The following is a 25,159-nucleotide window of genomic DNA, read 5'->3' as shown; positions in this document are numbered from 1 at the left end:
AGTTCTAAGAAATTATAAACGAGTTGTGTAATAAATAAACCGTGTGTACACAAACAATTTCCCACTAGAAAAGTGGGAACATTACACGATTTGAAATTGACGGACGTTCCAGAATAGAGAGAACGTGTGCATTGCCTTCGTTAGCAAATTATTTATTCCATTACAGGTTATTTTACATTAAAATGGCTACAAATTCGATCAGCATACTGTTGTAATTATGGTAAGTTTCGTTTTGAGGAATTTGATAACCAGCTAGCAGGGATATAACGATAGGCTCAGTGGCAAGGACACTTGAAACCAGTTGGGTGCTTTGTGTGCAATTGCGACAGTGGTGGAATCGTTTATGGCAAATGTATGTTAAAAAAAACGTTTGGTTGCTAGGTAGACGGATAACGCGGAGGGATATGTTGAGAAGAATTGAAGTAAAGTAGCTAGCTCGCCAGTCCGGTAAGAAATAACCAGTTATCTAGATAAATACCCCATTCAAATACGTTGACTGTTAGTTGATATAGCATGATGTTACCCTTGTACCTGCTACTAAGCAGTATGTAGCAGGTGCTGTCTCAACAAACAATCGTCAGTTAGCATTATCTGGCTACCTAACCAACCTAGGCTAGCTAACTTTAACGGTACTCTTATGGGAGAGAATTCCTGTCATTTGTCAAGGTAATGTTATGAGGAATTGCCAGAATGGTATTTAGAGAGGAAGCTATGTCGTTTGGGTTGTGTCGTTTTTGTAACTATTTTCAAGCGAATCCATGTAACGTTAGCTAACTCACTCTGGTTAGCTGCTAACCAAACACTGAGATTGGTTTACGCAAACAGTCCTGTTAGCTAGGTACACTCCTCGTTTCACCACTAAAATGAACCAGTGAATTATATGAGGGCAGTTGGTCATTAACTTAGCAAACGGGAACACGCATTTAGTTTAATGGCACGTGTATAGCTAAACAGTAAATCCACACTAGCATGTCACAACTGCATAGGCAACTCAACTCCACGATTTAAAACGTTGAGTTTAATTGGCTAAACTCTGCAGTTAACGAGTTGCTTGGTGCTCTATGCTGACATTTTCCACACGTGCTCCCAAGCACACAAATAAACATATGAGGTATTCAAGCGGCAACCCACAGTTCAAACAATAACTAAGCAGGTTTCCCGCTACTGTTTCGGTAAAAGGTTGATGGATTGGGGGGTGGGAAATGTAACCACACTTAAATTCACAGACCGACCATCATGATATAAAAGTACAGTTTTAACCATGTTTGAGGCTGTAGTGTTTGTTTACATTTACATTGTTTACAAACATGGGGGAAACATATTTTGGATTCTGATGGGTTATGACAGTTCAACTAAGCTCATGGGGCAGTTTTAAGTTATACTCTTCAGGCATCAATGGGTTTATAATTTATTTCTGTCCCAACATTTTGTAGTAATTGCAGATTGCCCTTTCATTGATAAGACTTGCCAGCAAAAATACAGGGTTTATTGTAATTGAATAAACCTAGAAGATTTTTAAGAGCCTACAGTAGGCGTATATAAAGGTGGCAGGTAGCCTAGTAGTTAAGAGTATTGGGACAGTAACCGAAAGGTTGCTGGTTCGAATCCCCAAGCCGACTTGGTGAAAAATATGAGCACTTAATGCTAATTGCTCCTATAAGCTGCTCTAGATAAGTGTCTGCTTAATGACTAAAATAATAAATACATGAATCCTAGCTAGTTTTGAAGCTCATCTCCTGAAGAAGCTACCTTTTCCTTTCTGTGCCACCACATGTTTGCATACTACTGCGGCTGTGGGACAGCGAAGAAATCATATCAACAATTATTACCTGGATTCTGTTTTTTAGGGGCACTGTGCTCCCAAGTTATAATTCCAGGCAGCACAACTAAATATTTAGGAGCTTATGCCCCCGAAATGGTAGCTCTGTAGAGCCCTTTGGGGGTAGGTTTAAACATTCTGTGGTGGTTGCTAGCTAGATAACGTTAGCTACCCTATTGCAGCCAGTGGAAAGTTATGAAGACCAACTTGGAAACATTTAAAACAAAGGGCTTCCTCTTTTCTCTATCTTAGGGAAGCATGAGAAGGAAGCGAGATGGTGAAAGGCTTTGCTAGGTTGTATGATGGAAGGACTGGGAAAGGAGAGATCCATATGCAGTTCTAGGCCCTTCCCATGGCTCAGTCATCCCGAGAAAGAGGCCTCGTCCCGGCTCTGGAAACTCACAGACTGCTTCTCCACCTCCGAGCAGCAAAACACCCCAAGTTACAACACAGACAAACAAGTATGTAACATCTCAGCCCAAGAGAACATTACATTCTGCTTCAATTAAGTATTGGCATATTGTACCCAGAGACCAATGATAGTTTACGTTCTATGATGGGTATGAAATACAAAACCCCCATCAGTCAATAAATTGACCGAATTGTCACTAACGATATGAATGAATGAATGATATTGAATGTAGGGTTTTTACATTTATGCGTACCATTTTCTTTTTTAAGGGCCTTAACTGCTTGCGGATTAGTGGGACGTTAGCGTCCCATTTCTACACCTTCCGGTGAAATTGCAGAGCGCCAAATTCAAATTAAATTACTATAAATATTAAACTTTCATGAAATCACAAGTGGAATACAACAAAATGAAGCTTAACTTGTTGTTAATCCAGCTGCTGTGTCAGATTCCAAAAAGGCTTTACGGCGAAAGCAAACCATGCGATTATCTGAGGACAGCACACAAATGCATAAATCATTTTCAACCAGAGAGTTGTGACACGAAAGTCAGAAATAGCGATATAATATTCTGTTGGCACTCCAAAAGGTCCCAGTTACATTACAAATGGTCCTTTTGTTCGATAAAGTCCTTTTTTATATCCATAATAACTCAGTTTAGCTGTTGCGCTTCAGTCAATAATCCACTCGGTTTCCCGCCTTCAAAATGCATACAAAATGAATCCCAAATGTTACCAATAGACTTATCCAAACAAGTCAATCAATGTTTATAATCAAACCTTAGGTACCCTAATACGCAAATAAACTCTAAAATTTAAGATGGAGAATCATTATTGTCTTTACCGGAGAAAAATACCAAAGAACGCGCTGTCATTTACACTCTTGAAAACACTACACCCAAAATGGGAGCCACCTAGAAAAAAATACAATTTCTGACTATTTTTCCAAGAACCAGCCTGAAAAGCTTTCTAAAGTCTGGAAGCTGCAATCGGGCACGATTTCGCCCTATTATAAAAGTGCCAGCCATTGAAATCAGTGGTAGGATGATTATTTTTTTGGGGGGGGGGGGGTGATGGTTTGTCCTCAGGGTTTCGCCTGCCATTTCAGTTCTGTTATACTCACAGACATTATTTTAACAGTTTTAGAAACTTTAGAGTGTTTTCTATCCAAATCTACCAATTATATGCATATCCTAGCTTCTGGGCCTGAGTAGCAGGCAGTTTACTTTGGGCACGCTTTTCATCCGGACGTCAGAATACCGCCCCCTATCCCAAATAAGTTAAAGCTACTACTACTTTAAATGGTGTAGCTATCAATTGTCCCGTTAGCAATCGCCCACATAAGCAAACTTATTTAATAAGTCCCTATCAGGTAATGAACGATATCAGCTAAATGTCCACAATAAGTGGTCGGTGTCAATTTGTGGTTTCTCTTCCCAGCTCTAATCAATCGTATTATTAGGCGTAGACATTGAATATACTGATTTCAACATGGAGGGACCAATTCATTTGAAGCTTTGAGAGGAAGCAGTGTGTCAATTGTGGAGAGAAGTCTGTGTAATAAAAGAGGATTTATAGATCCTGAGTGGCGCAGCAGTCTAAGGCGCTAGAGGCGTCATTAGAGACCCGGGTTCGATCCCGAGCTGTGTCACAACCGGCCGTGATCGGGAGTCCCATAAGGTGGTGCGCAATTGGCCCACCGCCGTCAGAGGGGGGTTTGGCCGGGGTAGGCCGTTATTGTAAATAAGAATTTGTTCTTTAAACTACTTGCCTTTTTTTAAATGAAGGTTAAAAAAGGTTACAAACATAATAGTGAAATGTAGCATTTTAGTCATAACTATGTACATTGCTGCCTCCAGTCATTTTAGATAGGCTTCAAAAGCCAGAGACTGTTTGTTCCTGAACTTGGTTGTTCTAGAATGATAGTTCCTCTTATTACATATCGTGAATCCTCCCAAGGCCACTATCTGACATGTTAGGTACACATCTCTTTACTCTTATCAGTGAACTGGCTTACATTCATCAACCTCGTTTTCTCTACCATCTTACGGCTCTGCTATGCTATAGACATCGGGCATCCAGCATTGCCATCAGCCATTGAGGAAATGCTTCCTTTGACGTCAATGAAAGCTGCTATACTGCCGCGTTGCACTCGCCTTTGCCTCCCGTCCAACGGCAGCCTCCAAGCTCAAGAATCGCAGAGGTTCAATTCTCGAGTTAAAAAGGTTGATTTTTGGTTGCATATGCCCTCGACTATACACCACTGGTTATTGTACTAAGATTTATGAAGTCAAGAAGCTACTAGCTAGCTACCAAAATCAGCTTGTGTAATTGGAGGATCATTTGGTACAACCACTAGCAATAATTTAATGAGTACCTGCAAAAACCTGGACCAAAGCTATTGTACTTGTGCATAATCTATGAATATGGTACAGTAGGGGAAAATAAGACTCTCCGCTCTCAAAACAATGTTCTGTGTAGCAGGTAGAAAGTCACATTGACACGGCGCTGAAGGCAATGCAACGCCACGTGTGTAGTAGAGCTGAGGTGTAAGTTGTACAAAGATGGGTCAGGGTAAACCTAGAATATATTTCCCCATCAAATCAACGTTTATTGGTCACGTGAGCACTGCTCAGGGAAATGCTTACTAACTCTCCTCAACAATGCCGTACAATATCAATCAGGAATCAAATGCCAAATAAAAAAGTACAAAAATAAGTAGTAAGCATGAAATGATAATGCTGAGAAATAACCTTTTTGTTTAGTTTAGAAATAACATTTTTGTTTTAACTTATTTTCTCAGAACGATTACATGGACAACAGAAAGCCAGTATTGGAGCTGAAAGATCTGCCTCCTCCTCCGCATCATACCGCTGCCTCCAAGCCCTTCCCCCTCGCCCCCCTACCTCTTCCCCCCCCCTGTCTGCCTCCTCTTCCACAAGACTGCCTCCAACAACTACCACAACAGGGGGGTAGTCCCAAAGTAAGCGTGTGCACTCACTGTGAGCACTGCAGCACAGACCCATTAGGTCGGGGTGGTTATGGGGTTGTTAGTGGTGGAGGTAGCGCTAGTATTAGTAATGGTGTCGGTGTCAGCAGTGGTGTCCCACTCTACCTCCCTCCAAGTTCTCAGGAAGCCTCTTTCAGCAGGCTAGGAGCCAGTCAAATAACGCCAACCACCCTCAACTCACACCCGCACTTCCCCAGCCTTGGTGGAGGGGATGCCAGAGCCACGCTACTCCCCTCTGGGAGCTACAAGCTCCACATCCCCTCTGTAGACACCACGTCCCAGCCCCAATCCTTTCAGTCTCACTCCCACCTACCATGCTCCTGCTGTACAGGAGGCCTTCTCAGACCTCTCCACTCTTACCCCTCCATCCCTTTACCCTACAACGAGTCTAAATTCAATACCACCTCCGCCCCCCTCTCTACCCCCCACCATAGGACTTGTAACCTGGGTACTCCCGCTGGGTATTACCCCTGTGGTGGTGATTACAACCCTGCCACTCTGGGGGTCCAGAGAGCACACAGTGACCCCCACATACCCACCTCGGGACATATCTGTTCTTCTAATGCTATGCACTTCAATCTTGAACGCACAGTTTGTCGCATGGGGGCGCACTACTGCCGGGATTGTTTGACGAAGGTTGGTGGAATTCTCTTTGTTCACTGTGGTGGTGGCACTCTATTGTATTGGGTGTCACTTGTATACAGGAACGGGCAGTACTTTGTTCAGTTACATGCATACAAGTTACAATTTGTGTCATTTGCCCATCATTTAGAAATGACTCTTTGCCCATCCCTGACTCTACAATATTACAACATTTGAAGACATGAGTTGTTTTGTCTGAGTACAGAATTATAACTTGTTCTTTCCACGTGTTCAGCCTGCAGACAAGTTGTGGCCTAACATTCCTCTGCCCCTGGCCCAGTCGGCCTCAGTGCCCATCCCCGTGTGTAACGGCTGTGGAACCTCCTCCGATGGCCGGCTACTGCTGGGTTCCAGCCTGGGCAAATCTGCAACGAAGTATGGTATGTATCACTGTAATGATGCCAGTCGTGTTCAGAAGGGCACACTGTACCAACATTTTTCTCAAAAACAATTCTCACTAGAGACTAGAGGTCGACCGATTATGGTTTTTCAACGCCAATACTTTTATTTTTATTTTTTGTATTTGTAATAATGACAATTACAACAATACTGAATGAACACTTATTTTAACTTAATATATTACATCAATAAAATCTATTTAGCCTCAAGTAGATAATGAAACATGTTCAATTTGGTTTAAATAATGCAAAAACAAAGTGTTGGAGAAGAAAGTAAAAGTGCAATATGTGCTTTGTAAGAAAGCTAACATTTCAGTTCCTTGCTCAGAACATGAGAACATATGAAAGCTGGTGGTTCCTTTTAACATGAGTCTTTAATATTCCCAGGTAAGAAGTTTTAGGTTGTAGTTATTATAGGAATTATAGGACTATTTCCCTCTATACCATTTGTATTTAATTAACCGTTGACTATTGGATGTTCTTATAGTCACTTTAGTATTGCCAGTGTAACAGTATAGCTTCCGTCCCTCTCCTCGCTCCTACCTGGGCTCGAACCATCAACACCACGACAACAGCCACCACATCGAAGCAGGGTTACCCATGCAGAGCAAGGGAAACAACCACCAATGCTCAGAGTGAGTGCAGTTTGAAACGCTATTAGCGTGCGCTAACTAGCCAGCCATTTCTCTTCGGTTACACCAGCCTCATCCTGGGAGTTGATAGGCTTGAAGTCATAAACAGCGCAATGCTTGACGCACAACGAAGAGCTGCTGGCAAAACGCACGAGAGTGCTGTTTGAATTAATGTTTACGCGCCTGCTTCTGCCTACCACCGCTCAGTCAGATACTTAGATGCTTGTATGCTCAGTCAGATTATATGCAACGCAGGACACGCTAGATAATATCTAGTAATATCATCAACCATGTGTAGTTAACTAGTGATTATGATTTATTGTTTTTTATAAGATAAGTTTAATGCTAGCTAGCAACTTACCTTGGCTTACTGCATTTGCGTAACAGGCAGTGAGTGTCCTTATGGAGTGCAACAAACTGTAAAGTTGCAAGATTGGATCCCCCGAGCTGACAAGATGAAAATCTGTCGTTCTGCCCCTGAACGAGGTAGTTAACCCACCGTTTCTAGGACGTCATTGAAAATAAGAATGCGATCTTAACTGACTTGCCAAATTAAAGATTAAATAAAGGTGTTTTTAAAAAATCTGCAAATTGGCGCCCATATATACCGATTTCCGATTGTTATGAAAACTTAAAATCGGCCCTAATTAATCGGCCATTCCGATTTAATCGGTCGACCTCTACTAGAGACATGCAGCACCTCCCAGTTATGCTCAATTTCTGAACACGTTTGGTGTCGTCGCCCCCCCCCCCCCCCCCCCCCAAGGTTCTCCAGAAGGTCCTGAGAACATCCCTCCGGTGGGTGTTTTCTGGGACATCGAGAACTGCTGCGTTCCCAGCGGTCGCTCTGCTGCAGCTGTGGTCCAGCGCCTCCGCAGCCACTTCTTCCAGGGCCACAGAGAGGCAGAGTTCATCTGCGTCTGTGACATCAGCAAGGAGAACAAGGCCGTCATCCAGGAGCTCAACAACTGCCAGGTAACCTGTGTGTGATCTGATTCCCTCAGCTGGTAAAGTGTTCCACTCTATTCTTCAGTCTCTGACTCTACCTAAATGAGCAATGTCTGATAGTTTTCTGGTTAATGTTTTTCCCCAGGTGACGGTAGCGCACATTAACGCTACCGCCAAGAACGCTGCGGACGACAAGCTTCGTCAGAGCCTGCGGCGCTTTGCGGAAACACACACTGCCCCTGCTACTGTGGTGCTAGTCTCCTGTGCGTATGCTCATTTTACATTATGAATGTTAAAACTGTTTTTCATAAATTTTGTTCGTCCACTCCATACCTATGTAGTTAACCCCGGTTCCGAATCCGTTTCGCAGCCGACGTGAACTTTGCCAGCGAGCTGAGTGACCTCCGGCATCGCCATGGTTTCCAGGTGAACCTGGTCCATAAGAGCGGTCAGACGTCGGACGCCCTGCTGCAGCACGCCCACCGCCACGTGGCCTTTGAAGAGATGGTAGCCGACCTGCCGCCCAGACAGGCTGTCAAATCACAGGTAGGCTTCAGAGATGCTTAATTGATATATGTAATTCATATTGCAGAATGTCAGAAGTTCACTTTCCAATAAATGTACAGTACTCTGACTGGTTGCGCAGAGACATCAGATATCTGCCCTTTAGGCATTACTTCTGGGCGATCTGAAATCTTCCCTTTACTCTTCCAATGGTTCTAGACCTCTTTACATTTGACTTTTGAGTCATTTAGCAGACGCTCTTATCCAGAGCGACTTACATTTTCATATTTGGCCATACTGGTCCCTCTGTGGTAATCGAACCCACAACCCTGGCCTTGAAAGTGCCATGCTCTACCAACTGAGCCACATGGGTCCTGTGTCTTCCCTCTCGTTCTACAGTGTGATCTTCAGTAGTGTAATGCTACGAATTACAAGACTCCGACCATGTAAACCTCTTGTCATTTCAAAACACATTTCCAAAGAATGTTCAAAAACGTAAACCCAGAGCGGTCCCCTCTTCTCTCTTTCCCTCCTCTCCTCCCCCCACCAGTTCGGTTTCAACCTGCTCTATGTGTACAACCTGCCGCCGGGCTGCGACGGCAAGAGCGTGGGCAACCGCCTGCGCCGCCTCTCGGACAACTGCGGGGGCAAGGTGCTTGGCGTCTCCATGGCCACCGGCACCGCCGTCCTCCGCTTCGGCTCGCAGGAAGCGGCGGAGCGCGCCCGCAAGCGTATGGAGAACGAGGACGTGTTCGGCCGGCGCATCACCCTCTCCTTCTCAGCTCCGTCCACTGAGGGGAACGACCCGACCCCACCACCACCCTCATCTGAGACTTCACCTCCGCTTCCAGTTCAACCTCTTCCCTCCTCCTCTTTTTCCTTCCTTCCCCTGGAGAAGCTGCGCTCCCCTAGGAGGAAAAGGCGTGCGAGGCGTGAGTGTCAGAGAGAGAGGGAATCCTCGCTCCCCCTCTCCGTTCCGGTGCCTGAGAGGCCCTACAGCCCCAGGAGGGGGAGCGGGGGGACACCTTTCCCCGTTCCCCCCCAAACCAGAACCCTTCCTCAGGTCAGCAGCATCCTGCCGTCCCCCCATCCCGCGTTCCGCCTGTCCTCCCCTAACCCTGTCCTCCACTCTGCCTGCGCTAACCTGTGGTTTTTAAACTATAGCCATGCTTCATCCCATGCTTCATGTAGTTTAATGCCTGGTCTGTTTATGTGCTTCGTTCAACATTTCATGTAATTTTAACACTTTGTCCCGTGCTTCATATAATGTCTGGTTGAGCCTTTTTTTTTTTTTTTTTCATCGCGTCAATTAATGCCTCGATCAATGTTTCATCTAATTATTGCATATCTCTCTCTCCCATATCTTTGCTCTATCCCATGCCTCGTCTCGTCAGAATCCCGCTTCTGTTTGTAATCGCTTCCTGTCCCGCCGGCCGTAACAGTCTATTTTTTATGGTCTCTTTCTTCTACGCTTTTTATCTGTTACTTTGATCTCTGCTCTTTTTATTCTGCTGCTCCGTTGCTTTGTCTCCACCCGACAATAGAGCTGAGAGGAAGACTGCAGAATGGTGATGATAATGTCAGAGGTATGACAATACAAGAGGTTGAATAATACTAACAGTGGGGGAAACGTATAGCTCTGATTTTAATAAATAGCTTTGGTAAAAAATCACCAGCATTCTGAAGGACCACTTCCTCTCAGCTCTATTGTTTATTTATTAGCCTCTTCCTCTTCACATACATTCTGCCAAGCTGATGGCTTTTCTAATACATTCACCACTACATATCTAGTTACACTTTGGTTTTCCCCCTGGTGCAGGAGCTAGGTGGACTGGAGACCAAGCCCAAGATTGGGGGTTTCCCCCTGGAGAAAGGCCAGCGCAACTCCTCCTCCCACAGTAACGGAGAGGGGCCGTCCCAGAAACACCCCATCAAGGCCGGCCTCATAGGAGAGTCTATGTTCAGCTGCAGGAGGTACGCTATGGACACCAGGGCCCCTTTCAGACTAAAATGAAGAAAGAACAAATGTACCAATTTTTAGATGGTTCCATCACAGTTGGTTCCCACAGGCTTGTATGTGTTTTTACCTTCAATATTGTAAAATGGCCTGCAAAAAGTATCCCTGTTATAGAGGGCTCCATCGACCCAAGGAAGTGTAGAACACATAGGCAGATGTAGGAATTAATAAGCAGCTGTTTCTAAATGAGGTGGCTTGTGCTGAAACTACTGGAGCTGAGGTGATGCCTAAAACTCTCACATGCAGTTGCTGTTTTCAGAGAGCTGAGTATGCCATAATCTTTAAACTTCGAGTTAATGTCCCCTCTTCCATCAGGAGGGACCTCTCCAGCCCCCGCAGTGCATCGGACTCTGAGCGTCATGTGGACCGGAGCTCTGGAGAGTTCCAGATCAGCACCCCCTCTGCCTTCAGCAAGCTGACCCTGCACAAGACCTTTAGCGCCTCGGTCCTCCCCCAGCCACAGGGCCTCTCCCAAGGCTCCTGGTCCTCACGGTGAGACCATCAGACACTACAGAATTACCCGTTTGTTTCTTTACCCTGTAAGCAGTCTTTAGGCGAGGAGAGATGTCAGTCTATGCCTTGGTTTTAACTTGAGCCTTTTTTATCCCCCAAAAAACAATGCAAGGGAATATCCCCTAATAATATACAGTGCCTTGCGAAAGTATTCGGCCCCCTTGAACTTTGCAACCTTTTGCCACATTTCAGGCTTCAAACATAAAGATATAAAACTGTATTTTTTTGTGAAGAATCAACAACAAGTGGGACACAATCATGAAGTGGAACGACATTTATTGGATATTTCAAACTTTTTTAACAAATCAAAAACTGAAAAATTGGGCGTGCAAAATTATTCAGCCCCCTTAAGTTAATACTTTGTAGAGCCACCTTTTGCTGCGATTACAGCTGTAAGTCGCTTGGGGTATGTCTCTATCAGTTTTGCACATCGAGAGACTGAAATTTTTTCCCATTCCTCCTTGCAAAACAGCTCGAGCTCAGTGAGGTTGGATGGAGAGCATTTGTGAACAGCATTTTTCAGTTCTTTCCACAGATTCTCGATTGGATTCAGGTCTGGACTTTGACTTGGCCATTCTAACACCTGGATATGTTTATTTTTGAACCATTCCATTGTAGATTTTGCTTTATGTTTTGGATCATTGTCTTGTTGGAAGACAAATCTCTGTCCCAGTCTCAGGTCTTTTGCAGACTCCATCAGGTTTTCTTCCAGAATGGTCCTGTATTTGGCTCCATCCATCTTCCCATCAATTTTAACCATCTGCCCTGTCCCTGCTGAAGAAAAGCAGGCCCAAACCATGATGCTGCCACCACCATGTTTGACAGTGGGCATGGTGTGTTCAGCTGTGTTGCTTTTACGCCAAACATAACGTTTTGCATTGTTGCCAAAAAGTTCAATTTTGGTTTCATCTGACCAGAGCACCTTCTTCCACATGTTTGGTGTGTCTCCCAGGTGGCTTGTGGCAAACTTTAAACAACACTTTTTATGGATATCTTTAAGAAATGGCTTTCTTCTTGCCACTCTTCCATAAAGGCCAGATTTGTGCAATATACGACTGATTGTTGTCCTATGGACAGAGTCTCCCACCTCAGCTGTAGATCTCTGCAGTTCATCCAGAATGATCATGGGCCTCTTGGCTGCATCTCTGATCAGTCTTCTCCTTGTATGAGCTGAAAGTTTAGAGGGACGGCCAGGTCTTGGTAGATTTGCAGTGGTCTGATACTCCTTCCATTTCAATATTATCGCTTGCACAGTGCTCCTTGGGATGTTTAAAGCTTGGGAAATCTTTTTGTATCCAAATCCGGCTTTAAACTTCTTCACAACAGTATCTCGGACCTGCCTGGTGTGTTCCTTGTTCTTCATGATGCTCTCTGCGCTTTTAACGGACCTCTGAGACTATCACAGTGCAGGTGCATTTATACGGAGACTTGATTACACACAGGTGGATTGTATTTATCATCATTAGTCATTTAGGTCAACATTGGATCATTCAGAGATCCTCACTGAACTTCTGGAGAGAGTTTGCTGCACTGAAAGTAAAGGGGCTGAATAATTTTGCACGCCCAATTTTTCAGTTTTTGATTTGTTAAAAAAGTTTGAAATATCCAATAAATGTCCACTTCATGATTGTGTCCCACTTGTTGTTGATTCTTCACAAAAAAATACAGTTTTATATCTTTATGTTTGAAGCCTGAAATGTGGCAAAAGGTCGCAAAGTTCAAGGGGGCCGAATACTTTCGCAAGGCACTGTAATTATTATTTTAAAAATTTCCTGCACTAATCGTCTTAAAGTAACCTCATTAAGCTACACAAATATCTGACACTTTGATGATTTGGTCAGGACATTTCAATCTATACCTTCCTATGGTGCTGCCAACCAACCCACTCAACTCCTCTCTTTCTCTCTGCTCCAGGAGTGGATCCCCCTGCATGTCGAGCCGCTCCTCCCCCCTAATAGGCCCTCCTCCCCGGGGCAGCAGCAGCCCCTGTCTGCCTGTGGGCCCACAGGCCTCGGAGCCCTTCTCGGACGGGGCAGACTTACAGGTGGCCAACCTGGACTACAGGATGTCCCGTAAGGAGCTGCAGCAGAGCCTGCACGACGCCTTCTCCAGACACGGACGGGTGAGTCCTGTACAGACAGTATTCTGATGCTATTCATTATAGATGAATAGAGCTTTAATCTGTCTCCCATTTGAGGCTAAATAGCAAGATGGCGAGGTCAGGATTTAGTAGTTTAGTGTCATTGGTTCAACCTATTCTGTCATTTTCTGATGCGGCTGTGTGTGCTTGTGCCAAAAGTGCTCTGTAGTATTTATATGGTAGACTGCACTCTATGCCAGTGTTTCCCAAACTCTGCCCTTGGGACCCCAAGGGGTGCATGTTTTGGAATCTTGCCCAAACACTACACAGCTGATTCAAATGATCAAAGCTTGATGATTAGTTGACTATTTGAATCAGCTGTGTAGTGTTGGGGCAAAAACCAAAACTTGGTGTCCTGAGGACCAAGTTTGGAAAACCCTGCCCTATTGCAATGTCATTGAGGAAGGCGATGGGATTTCACTGTCACAATGAGGTCAAATTGCTTGTGCATCATTCGCGGACACTGTAGACGACATGAAAAGCTAACGTGCGTCTCTCTCCAGGTTAAAGGCGTAGAGCTGAGTCCCCACACAGACTACCAGCTGAAGGCCACCGTCCAGTTTGTCTCCCTACAGCAGGCCATCAGTGCTGTGAGCAGCCTGCACCGCTACAAGATAGGAAGCAAACGCATCCACGTCTCCCTCATCACCGGGGCCGGCAACAAGTCTCTAGCCATGCTCCGGTATGTACAGTACAGCTAACATTGAGGTAGTACTCTCTCCCATACGTGTCACATCATTTGGCAGTTTCACGTCTTCGATCGGGGAACTCGGCACCATCCTTTTTTAAATGTCGCCAACACATGATTTGTTCCTGGTTTGAGATGGATTCGGATGGTATGAAAAGGTTTCGTCTTTCTACAGCTCTGAAATCTTCCAGATTCTCCAGGACGCGCCAGCCAGCTGTCTTCCCCTTTTCAAGTTCACTGAAATCTACGAGAAAAGGTGAGTCATGTTGCTTCTCTCCTCCTCATCACTCAACCTCCCTCCACCTCTGTAGGAGTTAGTCCTATGCAATGTTAAGTACTGTGGCTGCGTTTTACACTTTTTCCCAAAAGCATCTTAATGCTAAGTTCAACAGAGCTATGGGATCCTATGGTTCTAATGAACTTATTCTTAAGATGCTTTTGGGAAAACGGGCCCTGATCTTTTTTTTTCTCACTAATTGGTCTTTTGACCAATAAGATTTGATTGGTTAAAAGACCAATCAGTGGGGGGGAAAGATCTGAATTGGGCTTCCTGTGTAAATGGAGGCTAAGTAAAGGTTGTCAATGTTCTTTATTAATTCCTTTCCACTTCTCCCCAGATTTGGTCGTAAGCTGGTGGTGAGCGACCTATACAGACTACAAGAGGTTGTGGCGGTGAGGGAGCAGGGTGGAGGCAGGCTGGTGTGTCTCCTCCCCAGTAGCCAGGCCAGGCAGAGCCCCCTGGGGTCGTCTCAGTCCCAGGAGGGGTCCTCTGCTAATGGTAGTCCTGTGGTGTTTGAACAGTTGGAGTACCACGAGCCTGTCTGCAGTTACCACTACACACAGCAGAACTTCAGGTAGGGATAGACTGAAAGACCGATATGCACACACACACACACACACACACTCACTCACATTTATGTCATCTTACAGGACTCTTTTTGGAAAAGTATTTCATAAGAGCTCAATCTCTCTGTCCCCCCCTGTAGTGAGGCAGACTTTGACCCAGACTTGTATAAGATTCCTTTTGTGGTGGTGTCTCTGAAGACCCTGGCCTCCCAGGTCCACTGTCTGCTACAGTCCCATGAGGGAACCCTGCCCCTGCTTAGGTAACCAACGCTGTCTCTGCCTGGATAGATTAACGGACAGTGGATGCTTAATAAAGTTGAATTCAATAAATGGAGTGGGAGAGATCTGCCTTGAAATAAAAGTGAACTTTTATGGGAAATAACTTTTTTAATTAAGCAAAACAATATTTCTAGAACCCATTTCATACAAATGGACTGCAATGGCCATTTGGAATTTCCTATAACACTGTAAATGTTACTAGATTTTGTGTTTCATGAATATTAATTTTGCTTTCCTGTAACTTCAGTTTCTTAGAGTGCTATGCATCAGAGTTGGGCCCCCTGGTGGTGTCTGAAGAGGGGGAGGAGGAGGGTAGTGTCCCCTTGGAGCACCTCATCACCTGTATACCAGGCATTAACATCGTCACTGCTCAGAACGGCTTCAAGGTCATCAAGTGGATCCACAACAAGCCGCCTGCATCCAACACAGGTACTGATCTGACTCTCGGCCCTAACACTCAGGGAGAATTACATTGAAAACCTTTTATTTAGATTCACAGAGGAATCCTCTGGGGTTCATAAAAGCAATACAAACCTACAGAATTTAAACCCTATATTCATTAACAATGGAGGCCCCTATCGCATAAGGCCATTCTCAAAGACACTTTAAGAGACTCGGGAGGCAATAAGAATTGTCAGAGATATGTTGAGCTAAAAACTGCTTTCCTGACATTTTTAGTAGGTGGATACTGTGCTGCTGACGCAGATACCAGCACTCCAAGACAGAGCTGCACCCATACTACTATCATAATAGAAGTCATTAAAACCTCTTGCTGTGTGTGTGTGTCATAGACCAGTGGACGCAGCGATGCAAGTCCCCGGTGGGGAACCCCCAGTTGATCCAGTTCAGTAGAGAGCTCATTGACCTGATGAAGGGTCAGCCCTGCAACCTGATGCCCATCAGCAAGTTCATACCTGCCTACCACCACCACTATGCCAAGCAGTGTAGGGTCTCTGACTACGGATACTCTAAGCTGCTGGAGCTACTGGAGGCTGTGCCTCACGTACTGCAGGTATGATACATACACACGCACAGTTTAATAAATCGCTCACTTACACAGATAATCAAAGATGGCAGTTACTCAAACTCAATTAATTGATACATGATGGATCACATTTAATCTTGCTAGTTTAGTGACTTCCTAGCTCAAACACACAATGAAGAGACTGGGAGACCATCTGCTATCCCTTCTGACAAAGCCTTGCCCACTTTGTTTCTCATTACACACTTCAACAGCTTTGAGGTTAGATCCCTGACAGAAACAATTAGTACAACATCTAATAGATTATTGCAGCAGGAAGTGCTAGCATACACTCGCAGTGGTGGCGACCCTGAAGTAAAATCTGTTTTTCCTCTCTCAACTCCAGATCCTTGGCATGGGGACCAAGCGTCTGCTGACCCTGACCCACCGTGCCCAGGTGAAGAGATTCACCCAGGACCTCCTCAAACTGCTCAAGTTCCAGGCCAGCAAACAGGTGGCCGTCACGGACTTCATGCAGGCCTACCATTGGTCAGTACTACCGCCAGGAACTGCCCACTCCGCCACTCTCTCAGCAAATCATACAATCTAGCCAAAGAGTCTAAAATTCATGCAGACCAACCACTGGTCAATTCTATAGGAGGACCGCCCATTCCCACGCTCTCAGCCAATCAGGTTGTCTATCCCAAGAGCTAAGCACATTCCTGTCAGCTATTGTTAATTAACAGTAAAGTATTTGTTTTATGACTTTGTTTGGATTCTGTTTCTATTGGCTTATTTGGAGGTGTATTTACTTGTGATGGTGTTTTATATGAATTCATTTGGAAGTGTATTTTCTGTGTCAAATGGCACCTTGTCTGTGTGTGTGTTCATTCAACGTGTTCCTATTGCTACAGGTGCTTCTCCAGAGACTGGCAGGTGCTGGACTATGGGATGTGTGATCTGATGGACCTGCTAGCTGAGATCCCTGACACCACCATCACCATCACACACCAGGACTTGGACACTGTCATCTCTGTACCCAAGAGAGGTGAGATGAGGTCCCACTGTTTGGGTCTTAGGGTATGCACATTCCGGTAACTTCCCCAAAAGGATTCTGTATTTTTTGTGGTTATTGTTCCCAGTGTACTTCCACCTGGGATTTGGGGAAAGTAACAAGAATTGTGCAACCCTAATGGGTCTGATATCAGGGTCATGGATAAACTACCAGAGGGTTGTTCTGTCTTTCTAGTACATTTGATCCCTTGGGGGAACATACCCAGCTTTAGGAAGGACGTGAAATATTGGTAACGTTTGTTTAGAAAATATGTTGAACTTGGGACCAGACGGTTGGGTTGTTGTCTTGTTTGTGTCTGTGGTTGTACATTTGATCCCTGGGGGAAAATTGTGAAATATTAGTCACTGTATTGTTTAGGATTTTTTTCCCCACTCATTCAACCCAGAAATTCCCTTGGAGCTGGGTAAGAATATCCTTGCCATTGGAGGGCATGGAATAAAGTAATGCATTTCACACACATACATATGCCCGACTATCTCCTGACTGTGACCTGGCTGGTGTAGCAGTAATGCCGCAGCCTTCGGTACACTTCTACGGTGTCGGCATACAGTAGGTTTAAACCCGGCCTACTGCCTTTTGACACAACCTCTTTCCACACTGTCATCCTCTCTCTGTTCAGTAAAGTCAAAAAATACCTGTTCTACTTGGGATGGGGTTGATGTGGTTGGGGATCAGGTTGTTTTTCCCTCCATGTTTTTCTGTATAATCTTTAAAAATGGCAACAAAAAAAAAATGGCAAAAAAATGAAATGACCTGTAATAGGAATTACCAGGTGAGTTAAAAGGAGAGAAGGTGAAGTAAATGTATAAATACCTGGTTTATTACAACAGGGAGACACCATCCAGCAGAGAACATATCTAACTGGCTTCAAAAATATATATTATAAAATGTAAAAAAAAAAAACTGGTTTTTAACTCTTGCCCTCCTTTGTCTCGTCCCCCTCAGATCGTACATCAGATGAGATGGAGCGGACCAAGCAGTTTGGTAAGGAGGTGGTGGACCTACTGCGTCACCAGCCCCACTGTCGCATGGCCTTCTCCAAGTTCATCCCTACCTACCACCACCACTTCGGACGCCAGTGCAAACTCGCCTACTACGGCTTCACCAAGCTCATGGAGCTCTTCGAGGCCATCCCCGACGTACTCGTGGTGGGTGGAGGCCAGAGTCATTCTCTGTCCCAGGAGGAGTGTGTGTTTTTATTTGTTGACTTCAGAGTGCTGCAGGAGAAGCCATTGATAATGTCAGATTATCCTCAATTTATCCAGAGCACTACCTTAATTTGGAATGATTTGGAAATGAATCGCAACGTCTGACAGTAAAAGCTGTCATACCCAGCAGCTATTTTTCAAAACACCAGCCACAAAAATTGTGTGTAATAAATATTGGTGTGCATCTCATTTCTGTCCTAATGGGTAATTTATTATCAGTTCAAATAACGTTATTCCTAGAGTAGAGTGAACATTTTGTTATGGAACCTCTCTCTCTCCCCAGGTGTTGGAGTGTGGAGAGGAGAAGGTGCTGACCCTAACAGAGGTAGAGCGTGTGAAGGCCCTGGCTGCCCAGCTGGTCAAGATGCTCCGTTCCCAGAGAGACTCCAGCCTGCCTGCTGTCCAGCTACTGTCTGAGTACAGCAAGACCTTCGGCTACGGCCTGAGGCTCCAGGACTACGACGTCTCCTCCCTGCCTGCCCTGCTCGTCAAGCTCTGCCACGTCGTCAAGGTATGGTTGGGACTTTCTAGTCAGTTCAGTCAAATACATCTAGTAGGCTGTTGTACTTAATAGATTTAGACTGATTTAAATGGTTGTGATACTGCATGTTTTGATGGTTGTCGACCCCAACACTGAACAAGAGCATCCTGAGCTATACAAGACCTCGTGTAAACATTATTTTGGCCCCTAAGGATGAGTCACAAGTATTTCTTGATATGAATTGATGTCACTGAAGTGGCTTTGATGAATTTTGAGCATGCAGGCCCCTTATTGGTGGGTTGAAATGTCATCTTTATATTGGAAATGACCCATCAATTCCAGATTCAGCCATGTTTTCTGAATACCAAGGTTCATCTCTCACCTCCAACTGAAGGCACTTTGATACCTGCTGCAGTATAAAGGGATTTTTTTAAATACATCTGATTTGATCTACTCCTCAGGTGGTGGACGGCACTAACGGCCGTGAGGTCCAGCTGATCAACAGGAAGTCTCTGCGCTCGTTAACGTGCCAGCTGCTGTCCCTGCTGATGGGCCTGGGGCAGCACGAGGGAGACGGCTCCGTCAGCGTGGAGGGCTTGAGTCTGCTGTATCATTCTGTACATGGGGTACAGCTCAACCCCTGTGAATACGGCTTCCTCTCGCTCAGCGAGCTGCTGAAGAGCCTGCCTTACCTGGTGGAGGTCGGTGGACTGGACCATAGAGATATCATACTATACTAATGTTTAATTCTAGTTCTATTTGTCTGATTTGAAGAATGATGGATCATGGATTCCTGTGAAAAGCATTTTTTTTAGGGCTTTTTCACCGGGTCTTAAAGTTGGGTAGCATTGTGTTAGTCGGGTTTTGTAATTGTCTGAGACATATTGCACAATCCTTTTGAATGAAATACTGTGGTCATGTTAGAATATTTGGAATGATGACCATTAGGTCTTTGTGTGTAGGTCTAGTCTAGACCAAGGTCGGCAAACTACGACCCGCGGGTAATAAAAAAAAAAAACCGTTTAAACCTCAAACTAGACAAAATATGTTGAAAGGACAATGGACCTATACGTTTTCAAATAACTGCCCGTTCTGGCCCACCCCCCGAAAAATGTGTGTGGCCCTCTGTTTGTTTAATTTTGAAATCACAATGTGGCCCTCGAGCCATAAAGTTTGCCCTCCCCTGGTGTTTCTCATAACTTCCCTTCTCTCTCTACCCCCCCCCCCCCCTAGCTGTTCTACGGTGAGGGTGAGGAGGAAGGCGAGCGTGGCGAGGAGAGAGTTAGACTCACCCGTCTGTACCAGTTTGCCCGTAGGGTGCGTGCCCTGCTCCACACCTACCACTACCACCAGATCTTCCTAACGGAGTTCCCCGGGGCCTATGCCAAGTTCACCGGACGCGGCCTCCAACCTCGCTCCTACGGCCACGGCAGCGTAGACGACCTGCTCAACGCCATACCACAGGTACAGAATTAGGCAAAACTTCTTTTTTTTTTAAGTGCTTTTCTCAAATTCAAAGCTGATAGACAAGAAACGTCTAGTTAAACAACATGTTGGAAATACACAGATGTGTTGATGATAAGATGGGAATTGATAACGCTTGTATCTAAAGAGTTCTTCAGCATATGGACCTGCACTGGGGATATCACTGTCGAAGCAGCAGATGTAGTCAATGTGGTTAGTTGCCTTCTCTGTCCCTGCACTGTGCGGCTTTAGCCCCCATAGCAGACTCTGTGGTGACGGATGGATGGGGTTTGTGGTAATTAAATGGGATGTTGTTTCTGCCTGTCTGCAGGTAGTGTGGATCAAAGGGCATGGCCACAAGAGGATTATCGTTTTGAAGAACGATATGAAAGGTAAAGACAAATCAACCGTCTGGCAGCAGGAACTGTGGAAACAAATGGCTTTGTCCTTACCTGCATTTAGTATTAACATACGGGTTAAGGGGTTGTTATCAGTTCATCTCATGGGCATCATGTTGTATGATCCTTCAACACGAGACAAGTTGAACATGACATGTAATGGGAACAGAAGTCGTGGTATTTTGCTTGTATGATGAGAACAGAAATGGTAGTGTCTTGAAGGCACAGTGTTTTACTCTGTAATGGAAAGAGTGTAATAATGGTCTGTGGGTTGGTTGGTTCTCCTCAGCAGCTCGAGCCACTGGAGCCAGCCCTGCAGCCTCAGAGGAGCCTGAGGACGGGGCCAGCCAGAGAGACAGCCCCTGTAGCAACACAGAGTCTGGAACTCACAGCCCAGGTAGCTAACCACACCACTGGAGTCATAGGCACTATTACCAATGTTTTGATGTTCTTCTTTCTGCCTTGTAAGTGTTTTTAGGCTTTTTAATAGTTGTTTATACATTGAAGCAGAAATGAAGTCTCTTTTTCTCCCTCAGGTGTTGGTGGGGTGGAGACGGAGCTGCTGTGTCTGACTTCTCCAGTAGACCTGCTGTGTGGCCCAGTACCCTCCTGCCTGCCCTCTCCCCAGCTGCACCCTGACCTCGTTCTCCAACAGGCTGACCTCATCCACTTCGAGCAGACGCCATCACCAGCAGGTGAGCTGATCACGTGATCAACCGCGGTTCAAACCCAGGTCTTGTGTGTGCAATGAGACTGTTAGCCCTCCTAGGCATTAGCTTCAAGCTTACTCGTGCTCCGCTATACACACAGCCGACATCTTCCCTTGGACTGTTGTGGATATGTGTTGCCATTGTGTTTTTCAGAGCTTGATAAACCTGAGGAGGAAGCTGTAGCAGAAAAAGTAGCAGCTCCTGCTGTCTGTGACACATCTGAGCCTATAGAACCACTAACTGACAACAACCAGAATGTTGTTGTTTTGGTTTCTACGACTACCAAGCCTCCACAGAATGTGACCCGCAAAATAGCGTCCATTGAAAACAGCCCCAGCAAGAGGACTCCTCGCAATAAAGTGAAGCTGGCAGCTAACTTCTCTTTTACAGCCGCCCCCTAAGATAACTCACTGACAATCACATGCTGGAACAAGCGCACACACACACATTCATCACACACATTCATCACACTCATCTCGAAAATGAAGAGTTGATCGGCTAAATTGTAAAAAGCCCCAAAAATAATGATTTGTTTTTAGTCATGCCCCTCGCAACAACTGTGACGTTATTTCCTTTCTTTGCCTTTTCCCCTTATCTTTTCAAACTCAATCATCGTGTTGATGTAGGTGTTCCTTCACAAAGCCATGCGTTTTCTTGTTGCAGTTATTTCTGCAACAGCCATTCATTTTTCAAAGCCGTGTAATTTTAGTCAGATTAATGCATGTCCAGGAAGGTTTTGTGGTAGATATGAATTATATACTATGGATAAATTGTTTGGAAACATGATTCTCTAAAAGTGGAAAGAGAACTTCCCCACAATACAGCAACAACAAATACTGAGGTAGTTGGCACTGTAGCCACGAGTTTACACTGCAAATCGCAAAAGATGCCTATTTTACCACTGAAAACCCTTACCTCAACTCAAAACTCCTCAGAGATTTAATACAGTAACTTGTTTAAAAATGGGAACTTATATAGGGATTTTATATCATGTGTCAAGGAAGCTCTGAGGGAAAGCTATATAAATATGTAGAGAAACGTCATTATTTTGATACTGCCTTGCTATGTTTCAAGAAAGGAACCGTAAAGTGTCTACTGCCCTCTCCGCTGTGTTGTCCCCATTGCATTTTGTCATCGGACAAATGCACTTCTTCATACAGCTAGAAGTTTAAAAAGTAAATAAAATAAAACATATTTGAGCTTTGCCATTGAGGCAGCTTTGGAGGTAGTATTGACAATTATCGTTGAGTAACCATGCCCATCTCATTCTTTTAACTTTCTCTTGGGCAATGTTTAGCATTGTGTTCAGTTCACAGTCCAGTGTTAGTCCTCAGACATCGTTCCACCTTGACTATGTGCTTTCATAAAGTAGTAGCCTATGTGGCTGGTGTTTTCAGTTTCTCATTCAAGTATCGAGTCAATGGCAGGAGTGATCAAACTGCCAAAATGGCTTCGAAGTAACTTTGACGGCAGTCTGGTCTCAGTCAAATCGATCTAAGCTTGTATCTGTGTGTTCTCAATGGGGTGTCGCAATCAGCGCTGTCTCCGACAGTGTGAAAGAGAAGGAATTCTGACTTCTCAGTGAAGAGTTTTGAACGAGCTCTTGGCGAGGTTGAGGGCCAGTCTGCCTTGGGCCGTTATTTAGGCAAGGCAGAAGCCGAGACCCTGAATACTCGGACCAAGTGTTAAAAAGCTTGGAGGCAGGGTGAACAAAGATATGATGACACTGTTTCCTGCCGGAAGCTAAGTAGAAATGATTTCTGTTTTTGTATTTTTAGAGATTGAGTGTGGTTTACACTTGAATAACTTATAGGTGGTGTGTAATATGCATGTTGTGCATAAAAACAAACATTTTATGCATGGTGTAAACCTATTAGGTCAGAAATCAGACTGTTGGTGAACTGCATTTTTTAAAGAAATTAGTTGAAGTTGTCTTGTTTCCACAGAAACAATATATTAGAGGTATTGTTTACATCACCCCCCGCCTCCCCCCCACTCCTGGTTACGTTTACATCACCCCTCCCCTTCACTCCTGGTTACTGTGGAAACGCACAAGGTTGTTTTTGTTGTTTTTGTTCAACCTTGTTGCTTTTTGTCTAGATTTTCAGTGTTGTCTCTACTGGTTGAGTAGAGGAGCTGGGATTTTTGATTTTTAAAACAATGAGATAGACTTGGTGTTTTTAGTAAAAGTGGAGAGAAAAGATGGGCACTTGTGTGCTCCAGCTACACATGAAACAGCAAGAGGGGCCCCTGGAGGCCCCCGATAGGATCAAAGGGACAAAGGCCCTCGTGTGGCGCTGGACAACGCCTGGCTCTTACAATGGCTTGTATCTGCCATGGCGCTTAGTAAGGGATGGCTACTGAATGGACTGGAGACATAACATACCTCAATCGTCTTTACATAAAATGTTTACTTATTGTCTATAGATTTATTTTTTGTTGTTGCCTATCCTACGTGTTGATGAGAGTGCTGATTGTACCAACCAACCCCAGGTTATGACAGAGTTCCTACCTACAAGCATGGTTTGGAAAGGAGGCATGACTTGATGTAAGCGAAAAACAGCATCCCTATGAACAGATGTTGAAAAATGCAGTTTTCTCTCTTGTGCTGCTACTGTGTTGAAGATGCGGAAAAGACCAGAGAATTGGGCCAGGGCCCCTGATGTCCATCTCCTTTGATCCAAAATGTCTCCTTCTGTCAGTGTTACTGTATGTGTTGGAGATTCAGTTGAAGACCAGAGAAATTGGGCCAGAGCCCATGATAGTGATCTCCTTGCCAAGAGCCAATATGGCTACTCAGATTCCTGTCAGTGTTTTTCCTGTTGACTGTGTTTCAAATTAGCATCTAATTTGATTCTCCTCGTTAGTTACTAGACTTTTGTGTTTTGACGCCCAAGATTTCCTTCCTGTTTCTAATTACATGACTCAAGGAGGTGGATTTCCCAGAATCTTGAGCGATTTCCGATACGGTATATTGAGGGATAATGGCTTAAAGGCTCAGAATCTTCCGAAAGTGTTAGACCCAGTTTGAACAATGGGCAGAATCTTATTTCTCTCTTTAACAAAGGGACAATCGGCACAAAAGGTGCCTTAAAATTGTGCACTAAAACTTAAATTATACTTTAGTTTGGCCTCGAAAGATACAACTGCGTTTTACGTTAGAACTAACTCCCAGGTGCTACAGTGTCCACTATCTCAGAAGGCAGAGTTAAAATAAGAGGTACAATTCTCCTACGTTTGCTTACATCAGTAAAAAGCAGCATGTACTGGTAAAGTACTCCGTATGCACCTTTGCATAGCTTTGGTTCTTGTAAAAGGAGGTTTATTGTGGGTTTGTTCATTTCTGAGGTGGAAAAAATAATTGTTTTGTCGTTGGTTAATTTGTATCGGACTCCACTATAGTGCGATTTAATTGGATCTCGAAGTGAGTATGTCATGGTCTGCGTCTGAAACGGCAGCATATCCCCTATATAGTGCACTACTTTATATGAACTCTGGTCAAAAGTAGTGCACTATATAGGGAATAGGATGCTATTCTGGATACTACCCTGTCTGTCAATGTTTGTTTGCACTTCTCTTAGTCTGTCTGTTGTACTCCCATGGAACTCACCCCCTCCAGTTTTCATCATCAAGGTTATCCTTTGTGATAACTTTTCTGTTCTGTATTTGTTTCACTGAAGTATTCTATCGTTCCTTCTCCCTGTTCCCCCTTCACCTCACCATACAAGATGTTGTTGTGACCGTTTCATTGATGTTGAGGGGACCAAATGATTTCTGTTGAATAAATCACTCAAGCATTACTCCTTCCTCTTATTTTTGACTTGAGTTTCTCTTAAAGGGATAGTTAAAGGTGTTATATTTTTTACTTGCTGAAAGTGACAGTAAGTGCAATGGGTGTTATGGTTTGCTAGCTGGTAATTTAGCAATGTTACTAAAACTAAGACTTGGAAAACCAGTGAATTCCTGAAAGATGCCTTTTTATTTAAATACAGTACCAGTCAAAAGTTTGGACACATCTA

The 25,159-nt window shown here is 44.5% G+C and overlaps 1 protein-coding gene across 6 annotated transcripts; it reads left to right on the top strand.

Moving 5' to 3' along the window:
* The first annotated feature begins 85 nt into the window (after positions 1 to 85).
* On the top strand, positions 86 to 24,940 carry LOC139370275 (meiosis regulator and mRNA stability factor 1-like). Of its 6 annotated transcripts, none has more exons than XM_071109653.1 (27): positions 86 to 220; positions 2,072 to 2,280; positions 5,030 to 5,872; positions 6,114 to 6,258; positions 7,675 to 7,883; positions 8,002 to 8,119; positions 8,227 to 8,402; positions 8,911 to 9,423; positions 10,180 to 10,334; positions 10,693 to 10,869; positions 12,805 to 13,012; positions 13,534 to 13,712; positions 13,894 to 13,974; positions 14,336 to 14,572; positions 14,705 to 14,824; positions 15,091 to 15,272; positions 15,635 to 15,855; positions 16,211 to 16,353; positions 16,719 to 16,852; positions 17,825 to 18,027; positions 18,371 to 18,598; positions 19,030 to 19,269; positions 19,802 to 20,032; positions 20,364 to 20,424; positions 20,720 to 20,827; positions 20,967 to 21,125; positions 21,294 to 24,940. In XM_071109653.1, exons 2-27 carry the CDS (start codon positions 2,119 to 2,121, stop codon positions 21,539 to 21,541), a joined length of 5,481 nt encoding a protein of 1,826 aa, XP_070965754.1. In that variant the 5' UTR covers positions 86 to 220; positions 2,072 to 2,118; the 3' UTR covers positions 21,542 to 24,940. The 6 variants fall into 6 exon arrangements, with proteins under 6 accessions (XP_070965754.1, XP_070965757.1, XP_070965755.1 ...); XM_071109656.1 differs by lacking the exon at positions 86 to 220 and adding an exon at positions 387 to 447 and having other exon boundaries at positions 5,030 to 5,209; XM_071109654.1 differs by lacking the exon at positions 86 to 220 and adding an exon at positions 387 to 447 and having other exon boundaries at positions 20,723 to 20,827.
* The last annotated feature ends 219 nt before the right edge of the window (positions 24,941 to 25,159 follow it).

The sequence above is a fragment of the Oncorhynchus clarkii genome, chromosome 17, assembly GCF_045791955.1.
Source record: "Oncorhynchus clarkii lewisi isolate Uvic-CL-2024 chromosome 17, UVic_Ocla_1.0, whole genome shotgun sequence".
NCBI classification, from domain to species: domain Eukaryota; kingdom Metazoa; phylum Chordata; class Actinopteri; order Salmoniformes; family Salmonidae; genus Oncorhynchus; species Oncorhynchus clarkii.
The sequence above is the reverse complement of the archived record's forward strand: the minus strand, read 5'-3'. Positions and strand labels throughout refer to the sequence as shown.

Bases quoted from the DNA above. Each gene is read 5' to 3' on its own strand.
- LOC139370275 (XM_071109653.1), top strand. From the start codon at position 2,119: ATGATGGAAGGACTGGGAAAGGAGAGATCCATATGCAGTTCTAGGCCC. The intron at 9,424-10,179 runs GTCAGCAGCATC...CCCCTGGTGCAG, and splicing joins AAACCAGAACCCTTCCTCAG to GAGCTAGGTGGACTGGAGAC. The intron at 21,126-21,293 runs GTGAGCTGATCA...TGTGTTTTTCAG, and splicing joins GCAGACGCCATCACCAGCAG to AGCTTGATAAACCTGAGGAG.